Here is a 21,503-nt window from a genome sequence, read left to right as displayed (position 1 = left end):
CAATTTTATTAATGTTTTCCTACACGTCAGGGCTTAAAGAAATTCAATATGTATTTTTATTGGGGTAAAATACGTAACATGAAATTTACCATTTTAACCATTTTTAGGTGTACAGTTCAGTAGCATTAAGTATATCCACGTTGTTGCACAACCATCACCACCATCACCTCCAGAACTTGTCCATCTTCCCAAACTGAAACTCTGTCCCCATCAAACCCTAACTCCCCCTCCCCCTCCCTCGGCCCCTGACGCCCACCCTGCTACTTTCTGTCTCTATGAATTTGCTCTAGGGACCTCCTATAAGTGGAATCATACAGTATTTATCTTTTTTGTTTCTGACTTACTTCACTGAACATCCTGTCCTTGGGTTCACCCATGTTGTAGCAGGTGTCAGAGTTTCCTTCCTTTTTAAGGCTGAATCATATTTCATTGTATGGATGGACCACCTTTTCTCTATCCATTCCTCTGTTGATGGACATTTGGGTTGCCTCCACCTTCTGGCTACTGTGAATAATGCTCTATGAACATAGGTGTATTGGTGTCTGTTCAAAATTCAGTATATGTTTTAAAATTTATACTTGTATTCGGTAGCACCTGGCCATAGATGAAATACCTGCTGGTCTTAGGGCAGGTTTGATGCTGCAGCCCTTGCAAAGGATGCTCAGACTCGAGGTTGGCACTTGGGGAGTTCGGTTTGGCAGGTTAAGGCCGGGTCCCCAGGTGAGGGAACTAGGCCCCGGCAGGGCTGTCCCAGAGCACGTGCACCTCCATGCCAGCTGCCACTCGGCGCCTTCACCCCACGAGAGCACACGACCCGTTATCGATTATGGAAAATTGCGCCGAGCACACTGCAGCGACCGCCCCAGGCGGCGGGGACAGCGTGACGGCATCACCGCAAGGCTGGCAGCCGGCTGGCAAAAGAGGCGTTGTTCAAAGTTTTCTCTTTGACCCGCCGGCTGGGTGTCCTCGGAGAGCCCGGAAGGTGGGGTTAGGGACACGCGGCCGGAGGTCTGTAGGGAGCCGGAACCCTGCACCAAAGGCGAGATGCAGTGAGAAACCAGAGGCCCAGAGAGCACTGGGGAAAATGCCTCCGCCAGCTTGCAGCCTTAGCAGAGTCTGGTCACCAGGGGGAGGCCCCTCTCCCGCCTGTGCCCCCGCCCCCGGCAGCTCACCCAGCCTCCGCTGCTCACATCCGCCCCCCGGGGAGGGAGCCGGGAGCTGAGGGCGGGGTGGGCATCCACGCGCGGGCGCCCTGACCTCTGCTCTCGCTGCCCTGCAGATGAAGGCCTGTGGGACATGTTTGTGAAGGACATTCCGCGGGACGCCACATCCTACACCGCCAGCCTGGACAAGCTCAGGCAAGGAGTGACCTACGAGTTCCGGGTGGTGGCCGTGAACCAGGTGGGCTACGGGGAGCCCAGCAGCCCCCCTGCTGCCGTGTCAGGTAGGAGCCCTGCCCGGGAATCCCGGGGCGATGCCCCTCCTTCGGGGGCAGGGAGGGTGACCTGGAGCCACGGGGACAGAAGGAGAACCGGCGCGCGTCTCCCGCGTGCTCCGCGCTCCCGACCACGCTGTGCTCCAGCCGTTCTGAGTTCTTGTCTCTCCCTGAGTGCTGGAGCCACAAGCTCCAGCCGGGCGGGGTCCCCCCGGGGAGGAGGCTTCGCCGGCAAAGTGGAGCCCAAGACCCTCCATCAGGGGACGCGTCCTCACCGAGGAGCCACGGGCCGGTTTTGAAAAGCGAAGATCGCCCCCAGCTGCCACCGGGGAGTGTGGTAGCCCTTGACACACGGTCGTGTCCGACGGGGGCCCCGCTGAGCCCTGCGCCTGAAGTTGGAGGTGCCCGCCCCCCGCCCTGCTCTGGGTGGAGCCGTAGACACGGGGGAGGCCAGGCTGCCTTTCCCAGAGCTCGAGTGTCAGTGGCGACAGACTCTGTCCTCACCAGTGACGTGGCAAGCGGTGTAACAGCTGGTGGACAAAGTGACCGCCCGAAAATCAGGAAGGGCTTCTCGGAGGAGGGAGCCCAGGTCTGGGTCTGGAAGGGTGCAGGGGGACGGCTGCAGGGAAGGGAGAGCCTGGGACGAGGCAGAGGAAGTAGCCGGTGAGGAACCCGGTGAGGACCAGCCGGTGGGGAGGGGAGGGCAGGTGAGGCTGGTCCCAGGTGCGGGTGGGAAGCGGGTCTCCACCCCGCCTGCACCTTAGGGTCACCCCTCGGGAATGCTTAGAAAACAGCAGGGCCCCACCCTGGACAGCAATTGCATCGCCGGGGGCGCGGGTCTGGGCTTGATGATCGTCTAGCTCCGCAGCGGTCCTTCCGTGCAGCCAAGATTGCGAGCCGGGATCTAGAGGGGTTGAGTGAGGGCTGACCGCTGGAGGTGCTCTGGAGAAGGGAGCAGGCCGAGTCCGGGCCAGAAGCCACGAGAGCCTTCCTTCCAATCAAGACAAATATGTTTCCCTTCCCTGCAGTCACGTTTGTTCAAGCTGCTGACTGCACTTGTTTAAATTGAAGGCATCCTTTATCCTTTCCTTGCCGTGAGTCTGGAGGAAGGGTAGCGTCTTGGGCGCTCAGGCCCCTGGTCTAGGAGCAACATGAATCCCAGGGGCGCTCAGTGAGAGGGGCTGCAGGAAGGACCCTGGCACCACTCGCTTGTTTAACGAACAGTGCGTAGAAAAGTCAAATTTTCCTCGCTTCCTTCATCTTTATTAAGAAAATTGTAAACATACCCCAAAGTAGAGAGAATAGAATAAGGAACCCCCATCACCCATCGCCCCAGTTCAGCAATTCAAGATATGCCTCCCTTCGTTCATGAACAAGAAATCATTAGAAAGCAATTCCAAATGCACAGAGCTTTTAATTCCGCACACGCGTAGCCGGTGGCAAAGGCTAGTTCCTACGTAAGCACGCGGCTCCCGGCCCTTGAGGTCATGGGGCACCGTGGCTGGACCGTTCCTCTGAAATCCGTTGCATCCCCGCGCTGGCCTTGGCTGCCAGCTGGTCGGCAGTCCGCTCATCTCATGGTTTCGAGAGGCCAGCAGGCTGTCACCTGCCGGCACCCCTCAGGCTCCGCTGTGCAGACCGGGGGCGGGGAGCCCTACCCGGGGCCGGAGTCCTGTAGCCCAGCCCAGGCCTTTCTGCCCAGGCCTTTCTGCCCAGGCCTGCTCTGCGCCACTGCCCAGCGGTCGGCTTGGATGTGTTGGCCTTATTAGATGGAAGACTTAACGTACAGCCTGAAATCCAGCTCATGTATTTTGGATTTAAAGTGCTGTCATCTGTCAAGCCTCCCTGTGCTGTTACATGATCCAGAGCAGACGTCCCCCTCGTTCCCAGGGTGCACACGCTTCGCATCCGACCAGTGAGGTATTTAGCATAAGGGAGAGGTCTTTTCTGCGGGTTTCTGCTCCTGGGAGCCAGACCTTGGGCTCCACCTGTAATGGGCTTCCTGTTCCGTCCCTCACGTCCGATGCCCCGAAACAGGGAAGCTCGTGGAAGGCACGAGTGGGACCCCAGGGCCATCCGACACCTACCGAGAAGCAATTCCCATTTTTCTCCTCTTAGTAAACAGAATAAAACATGAGGAAGACAATCCTTCTTCAAAGCAACTTTCAAGTGAAACCTTTTCTGTTCGTTCTGGGAAAACGTATCTAAGGGGGGCCCGTTGTTCGGCTCAGTTTTGCTGGAGGATCGAAATAAATAAAACACGGCCCAGCCTCCGGGGCTGGGGGCCCTGATGCAGCGGAGGAGGCCGACAGGTAGTCAGGCTGGCCCACCCAGCCAGAGGGTGCGAGCAGAGGTTTCTGGGCAGGTGTGGAAGGGTCCAGCGCTTGGCACGGGCAGGGCTCGGGTCACGGGGTTCCCAGGCTTAGACTGACCGCACCCCGAGGCCAGTAGGGGCAGCACTGAGGGCTTTTAGGAGGAGCCGACTTCCCACCTGAGAACGCTCTCTGTGACGTCAAGGGTTTGAGCACAACGGGAAGAGGCGACACATTTGAGCAGTGGTTCCGGTGGCCCGGGCGGCGGTGGTGGCCCGGGGGGTGGCAGCGGGGATGGAGGTGGCCAGGGGACTTGGGGGCTGTCTGGGAGGGAAGCCCCGGCCCTGGGAGAGAGGAGCAAATCCAGGCGGTTTTGTTCCTCCCCCCCTTTAACCCAGACAGCATTTGCAAGCAGGTGAAATTGAGGGAATATAAGCACGATGGCCAGGGTCCAGGACAGCGAAGTCTCTGGGGTGGGAGCAGGGGGGGGTGGTGGGGACAGGACCCTGGGCCCAAAAGAGCCGGTGGAACCAGAGCCTTGTCTCTGGGTCGGTCTGCCCGCGACAACCCAGACCAGGCAGGGGTCTCACCCTCCCCGTGCCCGGGGCTGCCCCTCGAGCGCTCCGCTCCCCCGTTCACGGCAGGGACTGAGTTTCTGCCCCACGTGACCGCGTCCGTGTGCCATGTCGCCCTTCAGCTCAGGTGGAGACCCCGTTCTACGAGCAGTGGTGGTTCCTCCTGGTGGTGGCGCTGTCCAGCCTGCTCGTCGTCCTCCTGGTGGTGTTCGCCCTGGTCCTGCACGGCCAGAACAAGAAGTACGGGAGCTGCGGCCCAGGTGGGACGGCGCCTGCCTTTCCCTGTCTCCCCACGGGGGAACTCTGGAGCTGAGACGTCTGGGGTTTCCTTCCTGGATCCGGGGTGCCCACATCCACATTCCATTTCATTCGATAAAACACGCACAACAGACATCCCTTCGGAGGCGGCGGGTGCAGGGAAACAGGAGCTCTGGACCTCGGCCACCAGATTCTGTCCCAGCTCTGCCCTCAAGTGGGCCGTGTGTCCTCTGGGTCATTTGGCCTCTGCGAGTCTGTTTCCTCATCTGCACTGTTGCTCAAATGCAGGAGTATTTTGTTAAGTGATGATTAAAAAGTGGAAAGCGTTAAACAGATGAAAAATCGCACTCGTCAGTATCATGAGAACAGTGAATGGGGCACGTCTCAGGCATTCCGGCGTGGCTCGGGGATGGTGCAGAATCGTGTCTGTGGCCCAGCCCTTCTCACTAACAGGGTGAGCACCTGCCTTAGGTCCCACGTCGCAGCTCTGAGCCCTCTGTGGGCCGGGTCCCCGGTGTTCCCAGCACAGCCTGGCCTGGCGTGTAGTAGGTGCTTAGTAAGCGTCCGTTGCTAAAGGAATCACCATCATTAGAGAAATGGACAAACTTGGGCAAAGCTGACCACAAAAGGGCACATACAGTGTGACTCCGTTTACAGGAAGGTCAGGAACAACCTAATGAATGGATGTTTCTAGAAGGCAGGATGGTGGGTGTTCTCAGTGGAGAAGTATAAGCAGCGAAGGTCCGTGAGGGAACCTTACGGGGTGCTGGAAACACTCTGATACCTCTGTGAAGCGGGGGCCAGCGGATCCCCCGACCCCAGCCCCCGGCACCATTGTCACGGCACCAAAAGGGTTCATAAAACCAGGCGCCTAAAGTGCCTGCCATTTGCTTTTGTAACATTAAGCCATTCATCCCTCCAAGAAAGGATTTTTTTTTTTCTGTATAAATTCACTTCTAACAAGTGTTCGTAAATCAGATTTTATTCCTACGGGATTTACAGTGTATGAATGGCATGTCATTTTACTGAGTTAATGCTATTACAGAATCCGATGTCTGGCGCAGAGAAAATCTCCCCGCTTTCGCTCTCCTTCTCCATCTGGGAAACAGACCTGAAAAGTCCGATCTGACCTGCAGTTTCTGATGCTCAGCCTCACCCTGGAGCATTAATTTAACGTCATCACTGAAGCCCAGGGGAGAAAAAAAGAGAAAAGAAACACTTGTCTACCAGAATGTCTCCCTGCCTGCCCAGGAGACACACACAACGTAAACCTTTGCTGCTGCAGTCTCGTTCTCACCCTCCCGCTCGTGCTCCCGTGTACGCCGTCAGATTCCCCTTCTGACAACAGTTTCCACCTGCCCTCCTCCCATCAACCCAAATCCCTCCTCGCAAACAACTTCACCTTTCATTCACCACTCTCTGTGTTCTGCTGGCTTTTTCCCATTGCACACGAGTAGAACATTAAGGTGAGCTGAGGGCTGTGGGATCCCCAGCAGAGAGGACCCTTGCGGTCTAGAAAGGCTGATGAATTTTACAAACACACACGGAGCCCCTGGTGTGTGCTCGGGCAGTGTCCCGGGGGCTGGGATGTAACTACGAGCGTAATTGTGTGAGCGTAACGGGGTCTGTGCTCCAAGAGCTTATGGTCTGGTAGGGAAGACAGACAGACGACCACGGGGAACAAGCCAGCACAGGAAAAAGGCAGACGTGGTGACAGCACCACGGAGAGAAAAAGCACAGGGCGAAGACTTCAGGGTCCGAAAGTTCTCCCTGGTCTCATGACCCTTGAGCTGTGATCTGAAGGAGGGGGTGAGTGATAAGTCAGGAAGATGGCTGGGGGAGGGGCTCCCAAGGCGGGGGAGGGAAAAGGGGGGGAGACCAGCCCGAGCAGAGGGGCAGCTGTGAGGACACCAGCTCTCGCGCCGAACGAGGTCGGAGCCACCAGGACCTCTTCGTGTCCTCGGGTTACTTGTAACTTTGGCCGGCTAATGTATTTTAGAATATGTTTTGATGTGTATTTACAGACTTATTTTAAGTGGTTTTCAGTTACGTTCACAGACACGTGTGACCATCACCACAGTCAGTTTTGGAGTGTTTTCATCACCGCAGAAAGAAGCACTGCACCCTGTAGCTGTCACTCTTATGCAGTTAGTCTCCACTTACTGTTTCGTTCTATGACTGGGAGGCTTTTATTCTGAAATTTACTGAATATTTAATTTCCTCAATGGTTTAAAAAGTTCACGTATTCTGAGTACTCTTTAATAAAGTACTGATCAAAATACTTGTATTTTGGTGTCAAGCAAAATGAACTCCCAAATCCTAACGCTGTCATTTTGCTGCAGGGTTGACGTGCAGCCTTTCTCCCCAGCCTGACTCTGCCTGCCTGGCTGGCTGACGCAGGCCGGCCCGGCCCTGGGCTCCGTCCAGCAGGCTGTCGGGGAGCAACTTCCTGAAGCATCTGTGCTCGTTTCCCCGCCCGGCTTTAGGTAAGAGCATCTCCAACGTGGAGGAGTCCGTGACCCTGGACAACGGGGGATTTGCCACCTTGGAGCTCAGCACCCGCCACCTCAACGTCAAGAACACCTTCTCGAAGAAGAACGGGACCAGGTAGGGCTGCAACAGCTCCAGCCCCCGGTGCCGCCTCCACCTGAGGACCCGCTCGGCCGGGCCCACGCCCACGGGCCCCCCAGTGGGGCAGCGCCGAGCCGGGGGTGGGGGCAGGGTGGTGGGGAGTTAGGGATGTTTGAAAGACATTTCCAGAGACAGAAGAAGAGGGCAGGTCTCAGGTGCAGGGACGTGGTCTCGGGAGACCTCCCGGCCCCAGATGGGGCAGGCGTCATGCGAAGCTGCAGGGGGACTGCAAATTGTTTGCACTGGGGGCCGAAATGGTGCCGGAGGCGGCGGATTTCTCCCACTCAGCCTCGAAGCAGGCCAGAGGAGGGGTTGGGAGGCCTCAGTGGGGGGTAACTGGTGTCCCCGTCCCGCCCAGGTCCCCGCCTCGGCCGAGCCCCGGCGGGCTACACTACTCAGATGAAGACATCTGCAACAAGTACAACGGTGCCGCGCTGACCGAGGGCGGGACCCTCCAGGAGAAGTCGGGGGACGCCACGGAGTCTGAGGTGGGTGCCTGTTACGCGGGGACCCCGCCCTCCCCAGGGGCCCCGCGACCGCACGGGGCAGGCAGAGCCGGGGACAAGCGGCTCCCCTTCCCGGACGAGGAAGGTCCTCGCTCGTCTCTGGCCCCCAGGTCCCTGGCTCGAGGCTGGCTCCTAGGTCAGTCACTCGCCCAAAGTGGACGTCGGATCCGCAAACCATCCTCGTTCCATTTTGTTTTCAGAAAGAGACCCGGAGTTTTCTAGAGGTCACCGTGGAACTTGGTGGCCTCTAGACCCCGGCTGGGTAAGGGGGACCCCGAGCCTACCCGACTGGTACAACCTGGGACCCCCGCCCCGGGCATTGGCTTCCCCTCCCGCCAGCCTCCCTTCTTGCGTCCTTGTGCTTAAGAGGGGACTTTGGTCACAGCGTCGCTGGGTCAGTTGACAGGGTCAGGTGAGCAGGACGGGAGCCCTGGGACTAGGGAGACCCTGCCCCGAGGGGCTGTCAGCCTCCCGCCGAGACCCCCAGGACTCTGCCCTGCACGTCTCAGGCCTCCTTCGCGCCTGGGCACTCTCGTGGAGCTGAGCAAGTCCTGGGTGAGGCCTCCGTCGGGGGTGGGCGGGGGGCATTCCCTGGAGGCAGCCGTGGCCGCGTCTCCGGGAGGGGCTCCGCTTCCCCCACAAGCGCCCTAGTCAGTCTCGCACGTTCACGAACAAAACCGGTCGAAGCAGCCGGTAGAGAGCTGGGCCCCGGTCAGTCCTAGACTGTTCAGTTTCAGAGGTGCTGAGCCTTGACAGGCATGAAATTCACCAAGCTCTTTGATGGACACGCAGGCCCGCCGCACCCCTTGGCATTCACACTCTAAATCAATGTTTAATCTAAAATAAGTCTCACCTTCATTCTGATCTGAATTCAGGCCTTATTGAGCCCTGAGGCTCAATAAAATGGCTTCTTTTAAATTGTGGCTTGCATATGAGCTCACAGTGGGACCGAGACAGCAGGGGGATGGTGGGGTGGCACCAGCTCACTCGGCCTCACATGCTCTGTTGACAAGGACTCCGGGCCCCCCGTCTGTACCGTAGCCGTGGGCACGGGGAAAACAGCAGGCAGCACTGCAGATGTTCAGAAGGAACATTTGTCTAAAGTTGAGGGGCTTTAGATTTTCAAGTGAAAAGCTGCAGACACTGACCTGCCCCCTCCTGATAAGGAAGCCGCAGCTTGTACCAAAAGCAGCACATTGGGAAGGGGCAGGTCCGCCGTCCAGCACGTTCTGGGTCAGCAGTTAGAGACAGTCACCAGCACCTGCCTTGATCTGTCCTTGATGCCTGGGCTTGCTGCTCTTAGAGCGTCAGGCCTCATGGGTGGTGTCCACAGCGACCGGGCATTAGCTCTGCGGGCTGCGCTCTTCACGGTTCCGCGTGTGCTGAGCGCTGATTGAGCGCCTGCTCTGGGCCGGGCACGCTCGTTCAACGCTCACACCAGCCGTGCGAGGTAGAGCAGTTCTCGTCCTTGTTCACACAACAAGCCTGAGGCCAAGGCCGTCCCACATGCAGGTGCTGAGGCTGGACGCACCCCTCCCCCCCGCCAAATGTGTCCAGAGCTTACTGACCCCCGCCCTCACCATCTCCTGCAGCCCAACTCCCAGGCGCCTGTGGCCATTCCCAGCGCTGCCAGGACTGGATTCATCAGTTCTGGACTCTTTGTTCATGAAAGCATTCTCAGAATGGGTTGATAGGAGGCATTCAGTCTGTTTCTCCTCTCACACAGGCGGGTGTTTTGAGATTCAGATTCAGCTGATTTGCATGGAGGATTATTAAATGCATGCAGGCACTGAGCTAGGCATATACACACATGCCTACGTGCACACGTACACGCATTCCTGAGTACATACACGTGTACACATGTGGAGGAAGAAGGCAGGAAGGGAGGAAGGGAGGAGGGGAGAGGGACGTGGAATCCACGGTACATCCTGCAAGGAGGTTGTTCGGATCCTCCCGTAATAGATGAGAGAGCCGAGGCTTGACAGACACACCCTGATGGGCCTCGGGCTCGCAGTTCCATCCCTCCCGCCAGACCTGCTGTGCAGAGCTGAGCTGTCGTAGCCCCGGGACGTGTGGCTGAGTGGAGGAGGGGCCTTGGCCAGCCCTGTGCCTGGAGGAAGGGGTTCCTTCTGTGATTCCCACAGATGCTTTTTGGGTCCTAATGCTTTTTGGTTCAAGAAAGTTGATCAAAGATGTGGGTGCTCTCTCTCCACCCAGGAGTTTCACCTTGAATCTGGGGCTCCAGGCCCCCCTGAAGCCTGTGGTAGTTGCCTCCAGCGAAGGCCCCGTGGAGTCCAGGCTAAGAACTCGCATGTCTGGGCTCTCTGTCTGCTCCTGCGTTCTCAGGTAGATAGGGTGAGGCCCATCGTTCTTCCAGAATTCTGTGCTCTATAATCTTGCTGGGTCCCAACGTTGACCCTTACGATTTGGGAGAGTTGTAGGCAGATGCATGGGATCCCAACACAGGGATCTTGGAAGTGCCAGCTCCAATGGGGACATTTCCTTTGAACCACATCTTTTGAACAACCAGATTGAGTTGTAATTCACACACCACACAAGTCACCCATTCGCCATATTGGTTATTTAGGTGTGTGTGTCTTAGTTTCCTCAGGTTTATGAGCTTCTCAAATCTTCTTCTGTTACTGATTTTTTATTTTATTCCATTGTGGTCAAAGAACATACTTCGTATATTTTCAATCCTTTCAAATTTATTGAGTCTTGTTTTATGGCATAGCATCTGGTCTGTGCTGCAAGAATTCACTTGAAAAGGGTGTGTTGCTCTGCTGTTGCTGTGTGGTGAGTTCCGTGTGTGTCTATTATGTCTGGTTGATTTATAGTGCTGTTCAAGTCTTCCACACTCTTGATCTTCTGCCATCTGCTGTATTGAAGTCTCCAACTATTATTGTTAATGTTGTCTATTTCTCGCTTCATTTCTGTCAGTTTTAATTTCATGTATTTGCAGGCTCTGTTTTTAGGTGCATATATGTTTATAACTGTTGTATCTTCATGACGGATAGACCCTTTTTATTAGTACAGAGTGTCCCTCTTTGTCTCTAGTAACAATTTTGTCTTAAAGTCTATTTGGTCTGATATTAGTACAGCCAACTCCAATTCTCTTTTGGTTCCCGTTCACATAGTGTATCATTTCCATCCTTTCACTTTCAACCTATTTGAATCTTTGGATCTAAAATGTGTCTCTTGCACGCAGCATATAGTTGGATCATGTTATTTTATTCATTCTGCCAATCTCTACCAGTTCACCAGGTTGTTTAATCCATTCACATTCAATGTAATTGCTGCTAAGGCAGAATTTACATCTGCCATTTTGGTGTTTGCCTTCTATAAGTCTCATATCTCTATTTTTCCTTCGCTGTCGTCTTCTCTGTTGAGTGGATATTTTCTAGCGTACAATTTTAACGCCCTTGTTTTGCTTTTGCTATATATTTTTTCAGTTATTTTTTATAGTGATTGCCCTAGTATCAGTATTTGCTTCAGATTTATACTAAATCTCTATATTTCTGTATAGATCTATTCCCTCCTCCCCTCTTTGTGCTATTATTATACATATTACGTCCATATATGTGGCAAACCCAAGAATGCATTTTTATAGGCATCATTTGATAGAATTTTGTGTCTTTTAAAGAAGTTGAGAGAAGAAAGGCAAGTATCTATTTAGAGTTTATCATTTTAACCTTTTTATTTACTATTTCTGGTTCTCTTCATTTCTTTCTGCCTCTTTGCACAGCTATTGTTAAGTATGTTACATTTCTATATATTATAGGCCCAACGATACAATTATATATATATTATTTTATGAAATTGCTATTTAAATCAGATAAGAGAAGAAAGGAGAACAAATAGGTAATTATACTATTTTTTATAATTCCCTATGTAATTACCTTTGTTGGTACGTTTTGTTTTTTCATGTGGATCTGAATTACTCTCTGGTGTCACTTGCTTTCAACCTGACAATCTTCCTTTAGTATTTCCTGTGAGGCAGGTCAGCTAGCAATGAATTTTTCTGTTTTTGTTTATCTCAGAATGTCTTTATTTCACCTTCATTTTGAAAATAGTTTGTTGAATATAAGATTCTTGATTGACAGTTTTCTTTCAACATTTTGAATGTGTGACCCCATTGTCTTCTGTCCTCCATTTTTTCTGATTAGAAGTCAGCTGTTAATATTATTTGAGTTCTGTTGTACTGGGTGAGTCATTTTTCTCTTGCTGACTTCAAGAGTTTCTTTTTGTCTTTGTCTTTCAGAATTTTAACTATGATGTGTCTGGGTGTGAATCTTGTTCCATTTATCTTACTTGTGGTTTATTGAGCTTGTCAGGGCTGTAGACTTTTTTTTACCAAATTTGGGATGTTTTAAGTCATTATTACTTCCAGTATTTTCTCTGCTGCTTTCTTTCTCTTCTCATCCTGGTACTCTCACTATGCTTATGTTGGTACACTCGGTGCGTTCTCACATTTGTTGGGTGCTCTGTTCTTTTTTTTTCCTTTCTCATTCTTTTTTCTCTTTGTTTTTCAGATTGCATAATCTCTATCATTTCTATCTTCAAGTGCACTGAGTCTTTCCTCTGTCAGCTCAAATCTACCACTGAGTCCCCCTAGTGAATTTTTTATTTTAGTTATGGTATTTTTCAACTCCAGAACTTCTCATTAGGTTCTTTTTAAATCATTGCTGTCTCTTTATTGATAGTCTCTACTTGGTGTGGTAGTGTCAGCATACTTTAATTCTTTACACATGGTCTCCTTCAGTTCTTTGAACATATTATAATAGCTACTTTCAAAGTCTTTGTCTGCCAATATTTGGGGCTCCCCAGAGGCTGCCTGCCTTTTTTCCTCTGTATGGGTCACACTTTCCTGCTTTTTGAAAACAGCTCATTTTCGATAACATATTGTATCAACTTAGAATACTGATGTTCAACCCCCGCTGGTTGTTGTCATTGTGGTTTGCTTATCGGCTTATTTGTTTAGTGACTTGCCTGGACTAGCTCAGGGAAGTCCGTTTCTTCAGCAATGTATACCCTCCAATGTCACCCCTCAGAGGGGCAGCCTTGGGCACATGTGCAGTTTCCCTGACAACCAGGGATGACTGGTCTTAGCCAGGGTCCCCTTGTCTCTTGTTCTCGCCTCCCCATTAAGATTCCGGATTGTCTACCACCACGGGTATCACACCCAGCTGTTAACCTCCACTACCTGCTAGCTCTATTATTTTTGACAACGCTCCAGGGTATAAATTACTCCATAGGTTGATCCAATCACAGCCCAGCCCTTTTGCAGTGGCAGGATGTTGTTAACCTTTGAAGTTTTCTCTAACCCCCAAGAGGGCTCTCCTTAGCTGTCTCTTTGCCTGGTTCTCGCTGCTAAACTTCTGGCCTGTTTATTATTACTTCACTTGTTGCTATCATGGAGCTGCCAGCTTCCTCTCAATTTCTCGCCCCTGAGGTCGCCATTGTTTCCAACAATGCCCTTAGGCCTGCTCTGGTCCAAATACAGCCATTCCCCTCGGGCGGAGCAGGGGAGCTCTCTCTTCTTAAGGACTGACTCTGCCCCTATCAGGACCTCTGTGTCACAGCACCGAAGCTGGAGTGGGGACAACAGCCCTCTTCTCCATCGTGATGCACCTGCTGAACCAGTGGGGCGCTGGGTGGAGACGGTAGCCCCAGTGTGGGCTGTGTGGGCAGTGGGCAGTGTGGAACTTCTTCCGTATTAGCCAGCTGGGGTAGGGGCAATCAGGGCTCAGTATTCTCGACCTGCTGTGTCTGGTGCATATCATCCAGCCTCCCAGCAAAGACTGGGTGAGGGAAGGAAGCCCAGTTCTCTTGGCCATACCTGCCTGGAATCGAGTTCTGTCCTGTGGAGCTGGGGGTGGGCAGTCGGATGAGAGATGCCGGCAGCTTCCTGCTCCAGGTCAAACCAAATTGCTGGACTAGGAGCTGGGTCTTCTTGGCCACATGTGCTCAGAGTGGAGCTTCTGTCACCCTGGGCTGAGGGGCAGGGGGAGCAGGTCATAGGTCAAGTGGCTCAGACTCTTGCTATTCTTAGTGATTTTAGATTTTCTGGACTAAGTCTTCCCCCCTTTGCTATATGCCCTTGGCACCAATTCCAGGGACTCTAAACGTTTATAAGATAATTTTCCCCAGTTAAATCATTGTTCCACTAGGGAGAGGACCTGCTGGCTCCTCCGGCCATTCTGGAAGGATCTTTGTATTGATGATTGGCCGACTGGGGCGGGGTCTCCTGACCTCCCGTCCTGCCCACCCGCTCCTCCAGAGCCAGAAACCCTATGAGGCCTTGACCGGAAGAGCTCTTTTGCAAAGCTAATATTTCACTAAAAAAAAAATAGTGATGCCATCCTTTTCTCCCAATTTTCAGAAATACTGCTCAAGTGAAAATTCTAAGAATCCATTCACAGGTGCACAACAACCTGCCTGATGAGAGTTGCTCTGAATTAGGCCATCAGCGTCACATGACACGTGCTGTGGCCCTTTATGTCCCTCTGTTTAGAAATAAGAGGCTTTGTCTCTGTTTTATCGCACAGATGCTTATGAATTACATCAGGGCTACTGTTCAAATCGCATCTTAAAAATTGTTTTCAAAATCCAAAGAAACAGTTTTCAAGATCTCTCCTGCTCCAACCAACTTAGACCAACCCCCTCATGCTTAATTAATTCCCTAATAACATTTGAGTCTTTCATCTTGCCAATATAGTACCAAAAGTGCTGAGATTATCTCTGTTAGATGCTTGCCAGGCGTCCATGCACCTGTAGAAACTCTCACAGTCCGTCTGCCAGCACATCCAATCACAGGCTGGCCTTCTACGGTTTCCTGGGAAACCAACACACATCGCTATTTCATATCACACAGGAAACTTAAAAAAAAAGACCCTGCAGTGTTTCCTTTTTGTCAACAATTCTAAATCACTAAAATACATCCTCATTAAAAAATAATAATGTCATCTAAACAATAAGCAGGGCAGGCAGCAGAAGGACGAATGGCATTTTAATTCGGTGCTTTCTTGTGAAGGCAAAGGCACGACCTGAGCAGGAGCCAGGAGGCCCTCGCCCTCGCACTCACCCTCGTGTGTCGTGAGACCTGCGTACGCTCTCACTCTCCCTAAACGAACAGCAAGAAGCTAAAGGAGCAGCTCTTAGTCTCTCCTCTCCTTTCTGCACGATGGTTTTGTTCTCTCACAGTGGCTTTTGGGACCACTTGGCTGGACCTGCAGCCCTGCCACTCAAGGCTGACAGCCGCCCAGCTTGGTCCCCACATGAAGCACTCTGCTCTTCCAGATGCAGTGGGAAAAATCCCAGGGAAGGTTCTGACTGGCTCAGCTTAAGCCACATGCCCACCCATTAGCCAATCACTGCTTTCTGAGGGTCAAACCCTTCAGCCCATGTCACAGGGAAAGGTGGGACAAGGGTCACTTCCTTCAAAGGGTCACAGTTCAGACACAAACACTGGGACATCACTGTGAGCTGGACAGCCAACCCCGACTGTCTCCTGCCAGGCCCTCTTCTTAGTGCCCGCATTTGTCACAGGCCTAGAGGACACTGAGATCTGTGGTTGAGAAAGTGCATAATGACACATAGCTATTAAGAGGTCTCCAGTGAAACTACGTTTTGTTAATCACGTGAACACACACATGAGTGTGGGACACGTGATGTGTTCATTCTCGAAGCAGTGCTGGACATACTCTGAGAAGTGCTGGCTCCTGCAAGAACTCAGAGCCCCCTTCCAGGCTGCCCCTCGGTCCCATCTGGTGACTGCGAACCCGGCTTCCCCGCAGCCTGAACAGCTGCAGGAGGGGGGACAAGGGTAGAAAGAGGGGAGAGAAGTGCCCCGGGCCACCCCCTGGGTGTGGGATGTGTTTATAAAACAAGTGACCGCCGCATATGATGGCCTCCATCACCGGAGAGACCTGGTGTGAGACCCACCCACTGAAGTGTCTCTAATCTTTTATACAGCTGGGGTTGAAGGCGGCCCCGAAGGGTTACTGAGAAGCCTCTGTCTCTGCCACCTGGGCTGCGATGCCAGAGCTTGGTCTGCCCCCACTCTGTCCTCAGCCAGTACGACCCTGAGATGGTCACTCGCTTCTGTGGGCCTCCATTCTCTCCAACACAAAGTGAGATGGAACCCAATCGCGACTTCTCACATTCGTCCTCACGTGGTTGGGACGGTGGGTGGGGAGGACCCCGAACACTGAAGGGTGAAATCTTGAATCCTAACGTTCAGTCTTCAGATCATCATAAACCCTGACCCCGTCTGTGAAACCAGGAACCATATTGCTGTCGTCCAGTCCTGAACGTTCCGTGAATTTCTCATGAGGAAAGAGGGCTTCGGTGTCTTCCTTCCCCTGAGCTTCAGGAAACTTAGAACCAAACTCAGCGTCTGAAGAAGTGACAGACCCAACTCAGGGACTGATAACAGATTCCTCGGCTTCCCTCCATGACCTCTGTCCTCCTTTCTCTGAGTTTACACGGAGCTTGGCCTCGAAAGCCCCTCAAGGCCTCTAGAAAACAGGTGAAGGATAAATCTTAACCACCAGCTGCAGACGCAGGCGCCTGATCTCTTATCTGAAAAAGATACACTTTCAAGAACTGGGCGTTTCTCAGGTTGGGGCTGAGCCCTGTATCGGGTCACATCCCCAGCAGGGCCGGGGGGGCACTCTCGCGGAAACCAGTCGTGTTTCTGCAGCAACCCCCGAGGATGTCCACACCAGCTGGCCTCCCAGCAGTTCAGCTCGGGGTCTGCGGCACCTTAGCTCAACGCAGGTCAGGCTCTGCCTCCAAACGAGTTGCAAAAACAGCTTTTGGTTTTCAGAGCATCATGGGCTTGGGACTGACGACTAGGGGGTGGTGAGCCTCTTCAGCTGCCGTGGAGGAGGGGCTTGGAGCCGGGAACCGCCGAGGCCTGGGTGGCCGGGCTCAGGGGAGGCTCCCGCGCCGCCCGGGGCCTACACAGCCCTTTTTCATCCATAAACCGGGAATCCGAACTCCCACCTCCCAGGGTCACGGTGCAGCGACAGAGGTGGCACGAGGCTACTCTGTCGTGAGCAGTGTCCACAGGAAAGAAGCCTGGGCTGCCTCTCGGCATCGCTGTCCGATGATGGAGAAGCTGTCCTCCGCCTCTGGGATGCGTTGGAAGGGCACGTTTGTCAGCCCCCGTTTCCAGGAGCTCTGCCTCAGCCATGCACGATGGCACAACATGAACGGTTTACATTTAACGTCCTGAGGATTCCCAGATCTGTGACTCACCGTCGTTACTTTATGTAAATATTCCATTTAGAGCAAGGGTTTCAGTCTGTGTCCAAAAAATCCCAGAAGTCTCTGGCTCCACCGTATGTACACGAGGGGTGTCTGCACAGCCAAGAGGCCGCCCGCTCTCACAGCACGAAATGCTGCTCCCCGGGTGCGGGACAGCGTGAGCCCTCGGGTCCGAGCTGCCTTCGGGGGCGGCCGTCACCCCCCAGACCGCCAGGTGAAGGCCGAAGGCGACTGTCCCCTCCTCCCCTGCCCCCACACCAGCCTGGCCGCTGCTCAGAATCCTCCCAGAGCCTCCAGGGAATACACGTTCCCAGGCCCCGTCCCGGACCCACTGAGTCAGGAGAGCAGAGCGGGAGCCGCCGCCCAGGAAGCTGTGCTCTTCCAAGACCTCCCCGGAGATTCTGAGCCAGCATTCGGGGGACACTCAGTCCTTTATACCACCCAGGCCTCCGCCACCCTCCGGGGAGAGGAGGAAGGGCAGGCGTGGCTGGCTGGCCCCTTGCCGGCTCGGCCCTGGCGCCCAGCGAGGAGGCGCCCCGCCCGTGGGCGGCTGGAGTGTGAGAGACCAGCCAGTCACCCGCCCGCGGCCCACGGTGACCTTCACCTGGCAGGGTGCCCCGCAAGGGGAGGGGCTTTACTCGGCCACGATTCCTGTCCCCTCCCTGAACTTGAAAGGCCGGAAGCCACCGTGCCTGCAGACCCATTTTCGGCACATGCAAGGTGGCCTCTGTGAGGTCCGGGGTAGCAGGCGCGGGGAGGAACGCCTGTGCTTTCAGGGTCTGGGGAGCGTCTTGGGCGCGGGTCCTCACAGCAGAGCCCGGCCAGCCTGGGTGCCATCCCCACCCACCAGGGAGCAGGAAGCTCCGAGCATTCAGGGGAGGGGCCCCGGCCGGGACCACCTGGCAGGTCTGGGACAGGGGAACCGGGAGCCCCCCCCCCCCCCCCCCCCGCTCTGGGAAAGCACTCCGGCCTCCACTATCCGGATCTGCAGACCCTCCAGCACTGAAATCCCGCCGCCAAGACCGCACAACACACGGCATGGAGTTTTACTTCAAGAAAATGAACGTAGAAACTGTGCGGGCTAAGTGCTCTTACTAGAAACTGCTGCTTTGTTTTGTAGAAAGAAAGGGGGGAAAGAGCCTCAGAGGGACTGATCTTGAACCATCAATGGGCGGCCCACTTCCTCCAGCAGCTGCTCTGGGGCCGCATGGTGAGGGGTCAGGTCGCTCAGTGCCTGGAGAGGGAGGGGGGCCCGTAGCACTTTAGACACCACGACACCGCGCTCATTTAGGGTGTCCTTTCTTGGCAACCTCCCCTCAGAGATCGGCATGGATGTGACATTCCCTGGAAATGTGTGTCCCATGAAGGACAAACCTCCTCACCCCCTCTCACGCTCAGGATCGGATCCCATTGGTCTGTGGGAGCCTGCGTCATAGTCTTGGGCAGGCTACGGCCCCTAGGCCTTCCACACCCCCGTGCTCTTCTGTGTTCTGTACTGCGAGGATACACACCATCCCCTTGAGGCTGTGTAGACCTCTCCTGGGTGGGAGTGCTGTGTAGACCTCTCCTGGGTGGGAGATGGGGTGTAGACCTCTCCTGGGTGGGAGTGCTGTGTAGACCTCTCCTTGGGTGGGAGTGCTGTGTAGACCTCTCCTTGGGTGGCAGTGCTGTGTAGACCTCTCCTGGGTGGGAGTGCTGTGTAGACCTCTCTTGGGTGGGAGATGGAGTGTAGACCTCTCCTGGGTTGGAGATGGAGTGTAGACCTCTCCTGGGGTGGGAGTGCTGTGTAGACCTCTCCTGGGTGGGAGATGGAGTGTAGACCTCTCCTGGGTGGGAGTGCTGTGTAGACCTCTCCTGGGTGGGAGATGGAGTGTAGACCTCTCCTGGGTGGGAGATGGGAGTGTAGACCTCTCCTGGGTGGGAGTGCTGTGTAGACCTCTCCTTGGGTGGGAGTGCTGTGTAGACCTCTCCTTGGGTGGCAGTGCTGTGTAGACCTCTCCTGGGTGGGAGTGCTGTGTAGACCTCTCTTGGGTGGGAGATGGAGTGTAGACCTCTCCTGGGTGGGAGTGCTGTGTAGACCTCTCCTTGGGTGGCAGTGCTGTGTAGACCTCTCCTTGGGTGGGAGTGCTGTGTAGACCTCTCCTGGGTGGGAGATGGAGTGTAGACCTCTCCTGGGTGGGAAACGGAGTGTAGACCTCTCCTGGAGCACGAGTGCAGTGTAGACCTCTCCTGGGTGGGAGTGCAGTGTAGACCCTCCTGGCACTGGCCCAGGCACAGTGATGGGCTGGGGAGCAGAGACTCAAGGGCAGTGAGACAGCACGGTGCCCGGCTTGGTGCAGCTCAGCCCAGTCTCCTGGGGGGAGGTCTGGGGGGGTCCGTGCGCGCTTGTGTGGAGTGTAGGAGGTCTGGGGCGGGGGAAGCCGGAGGAAACAGTTGACCTGCACCATCCCACCCCGGGCGGCCAGTGCTGGTCCCCTTCCTGGCCCTTCCTGTTCCCCGCTCAGCCCTGCTGCCACGGCCGCCCTCCCGCGTAGCTCCCCCCGTCCGTGGCCGCCCCCCGTGTCCACGGCCCCCCTGAGCTCCCCCCCACCCCCCGGCCGCCTGGCTGACGCCTCGCTGTCCATCCGTCTGTCCGCAGGGCACCGAGTCCGAGTCCGAGGATGCGCTCCCCCAGCACTCCTTCGTCAACCACTACCTGAGCGACCCCACCTACTACAACTCGTGGAAGCGGCGCGCGGGCGCGGCCCCGCACAGGTACGAGGCGGTGGCGGGGGCCGAGGCCGGGCCGGCCCCGCGCGCGGTGGTCACCACGCAGAGCGCCGTGTTCGCGCCCGCCTCCCACGGCGCCCGGACTCCGCTCACCGGCTTCTCGTCCTTCGTGTGAGCGGCGCCGACCCCGCGGCGACCCTTGTTAAGACAGTCAGCTCCGGGAACTGGGCTCCAGCTTGGGTTTAAGAGGATCTGACGCCTGATGATTGATTTTACCCACTTGTGAACGCGAGATTTCAATTAGGAAAGTTTTTTTTTTACTGGCTTTTTGTAACATCGCTGCAGGAAGCGGGTTTCTTTGTTTTCCTTTTCTTTTTACGAGACGGTGTGTTTCACTGGTGCAAGGGCTCCTCACCCCGACCTGGGAAGGCCTGAGCCCTCGGGTCCCGGGCTTCTCCATCCTGCGCCGACTAGGAAGGCTGTGGGGGGAGGGAGACAGGGGTCCAGGGAGGCCGCGCCTCTTGCAGGCCGCTCCCTTCTCTTCTCTAACCCCTGCCCGAGAACCAGCGGCCCGCCCGGGGCTCCATCCCACCATCTCCGTCTCCGGGGTGCGAAGAGCATGTGTGTGACCCAGGCTCAGGGCCTCCGGACCCAAGGGCGTCCCTCTCTGAAATGTCCTGACTCGGCAGTTTGTAGGCGAGGAATCGGCTTTAAGGTTCCTGGCCTCGGGGCCACGGATTCCAAGGTTCCGTTCGGCGTCCTTCCAGGGGTGAAATATTCGGGGCTCCCCCTTCCTTTCTTCCTTTCGACCTCGCAGCGCAGGAGCAGGAAGCACCCCTGCTGGGAGCCACCCCCGTGGCCCTCGGCGAGCTCACTCCTTCCCTGACCGCGCTGCACACGGCCAGCCCGCCAACCCGAGCGAACGAGGCAGCGGCTGCAGAATCGCTCGCTGTGTAAGAGGTGTGCATTGTTAACCAGAGTATTTTTTAAATATTTTTATCTTTTTTTAAAATATGTCACATGAAATGAATGAGTCTCAGCTGTCTCCAGGTGCCTTTTTATTAATTGTTTAGCTTTGTACGTGGGAAAGACGAAGAGCGACAGTGTCTCCAAGTATAGCAAAACGGCTCTGAGAAGACGGGGTCCCCAGCCCCTGCCCCCGCCCCCGCCCCCGTGCCTGCCAGGCCCTGCCGTGCGCGTGGCCCGCGGCTCTCCCTGGAGCGCGCGCGGCCTGGGGCCTCCGGGTTCCTGCCGCTGCCGTGACTGTGGTGTGGCTCTCCCTTCCCCTGACCCCAGGCCAGCTCTTAGCCTTAATGGGTTTTCTGGAAACCGTTTTTTACTTTGTTACTGTTTTGTTTTCGGTTTTTAGCTAAATGGTAATAGCATGAACTATTTTGAAACTCCAAACCGTAGCTCTGCCTCTAGCCCATCACATCATTTTTTGCAAAAGGTGTGTGAGGTACAGGTGGTCAAGCCGTGGTCCCAGGGCCAGATGTACCGGGAGTGCCATTGCTTGTCAGCGGGGTGTGCCCCGCCCCCCCCCCCCCCCGGGGGGCACTGCAGAAGGACCCCGCCGGCTGCCCGGTCAGCCGGAGCCTGTCCACAACCCCCCCAGGGCACAGGACGGGCCTGCAAGTCCCCAAGGGGGGAAGGGCTGGGCCAGCCACCCATGCCGGTCTCGTGGCCACCCATGGGTCACGTGGTCTGTGGGGGGGGTCCCTTCTTCCCACGCCTCCTCCGGGCAGAGGGCTGTCTTAACTCTCTGATTTCAGAGTTGCTGGGTGCGGTCTCCCCAGGAGACCAA

The 21,503-nt window shown here is 55.1% G+C and overlaps 1 protein-coding gene across 3 annotated transcripts in view; it reads left to right on the top strand.

Moving 5' to 3' along the window:
• The window catches only part of SDK1 (sidekick cell adhesion molecule 1), a 539,173-nt gene extending 518,429 nt beyond the window's left edge, over positions 1-20,744 (top strand). For all 3 annotated transcript variants that reach the window (XM_068566067.1, XM_068566068.1, XM_068566066.1), the window contains 5 exons: positions 1,280-1,444; positions 4,445-4,582; positions 7,067-7,187; positions 7,570-7,699; positions 19,629-20,744. In XM_068566067.1, the coding sequence (XP_068422168.1) occupies positions 1,280-1,444; positions 4,445-4,582; positions 7,067-7,187; positions 7,570-7,699; positions 19,629-19,874 (800 nt within the window). In that variant the 3' untranslated portion in view covers positions 19,875-20,744. The remainder of the gene's footprint in view (positions 1-1,279; positions 1,445-4,444; positions 4,583-7,066; positions 7,188-7,569; positions 7,700-19,628) is intronic.
• Positions 20,745-21,503: the final 759 nt, after the last annotated feature.

This window comes from Eschrichtius robustus, chromosome 16 (genome assembly GCF_028021215.1).
Source record: "Eschrichtius robustus isolate mEscRob2 chromosome 16, mEscRob2.pri, whole genome shotgun sequence".
NCBI classification, from domain to species: domain Eukaryota; kingdom Metazoa; phylum Chordata; class Mammalia; order Artiodactyla; family Eschrichtiidae; genus Eschrichtius; species Eschrichtius robustus.
This window is presented reverse-complemented; position numbering and strand designations above follow the sequence as displayed.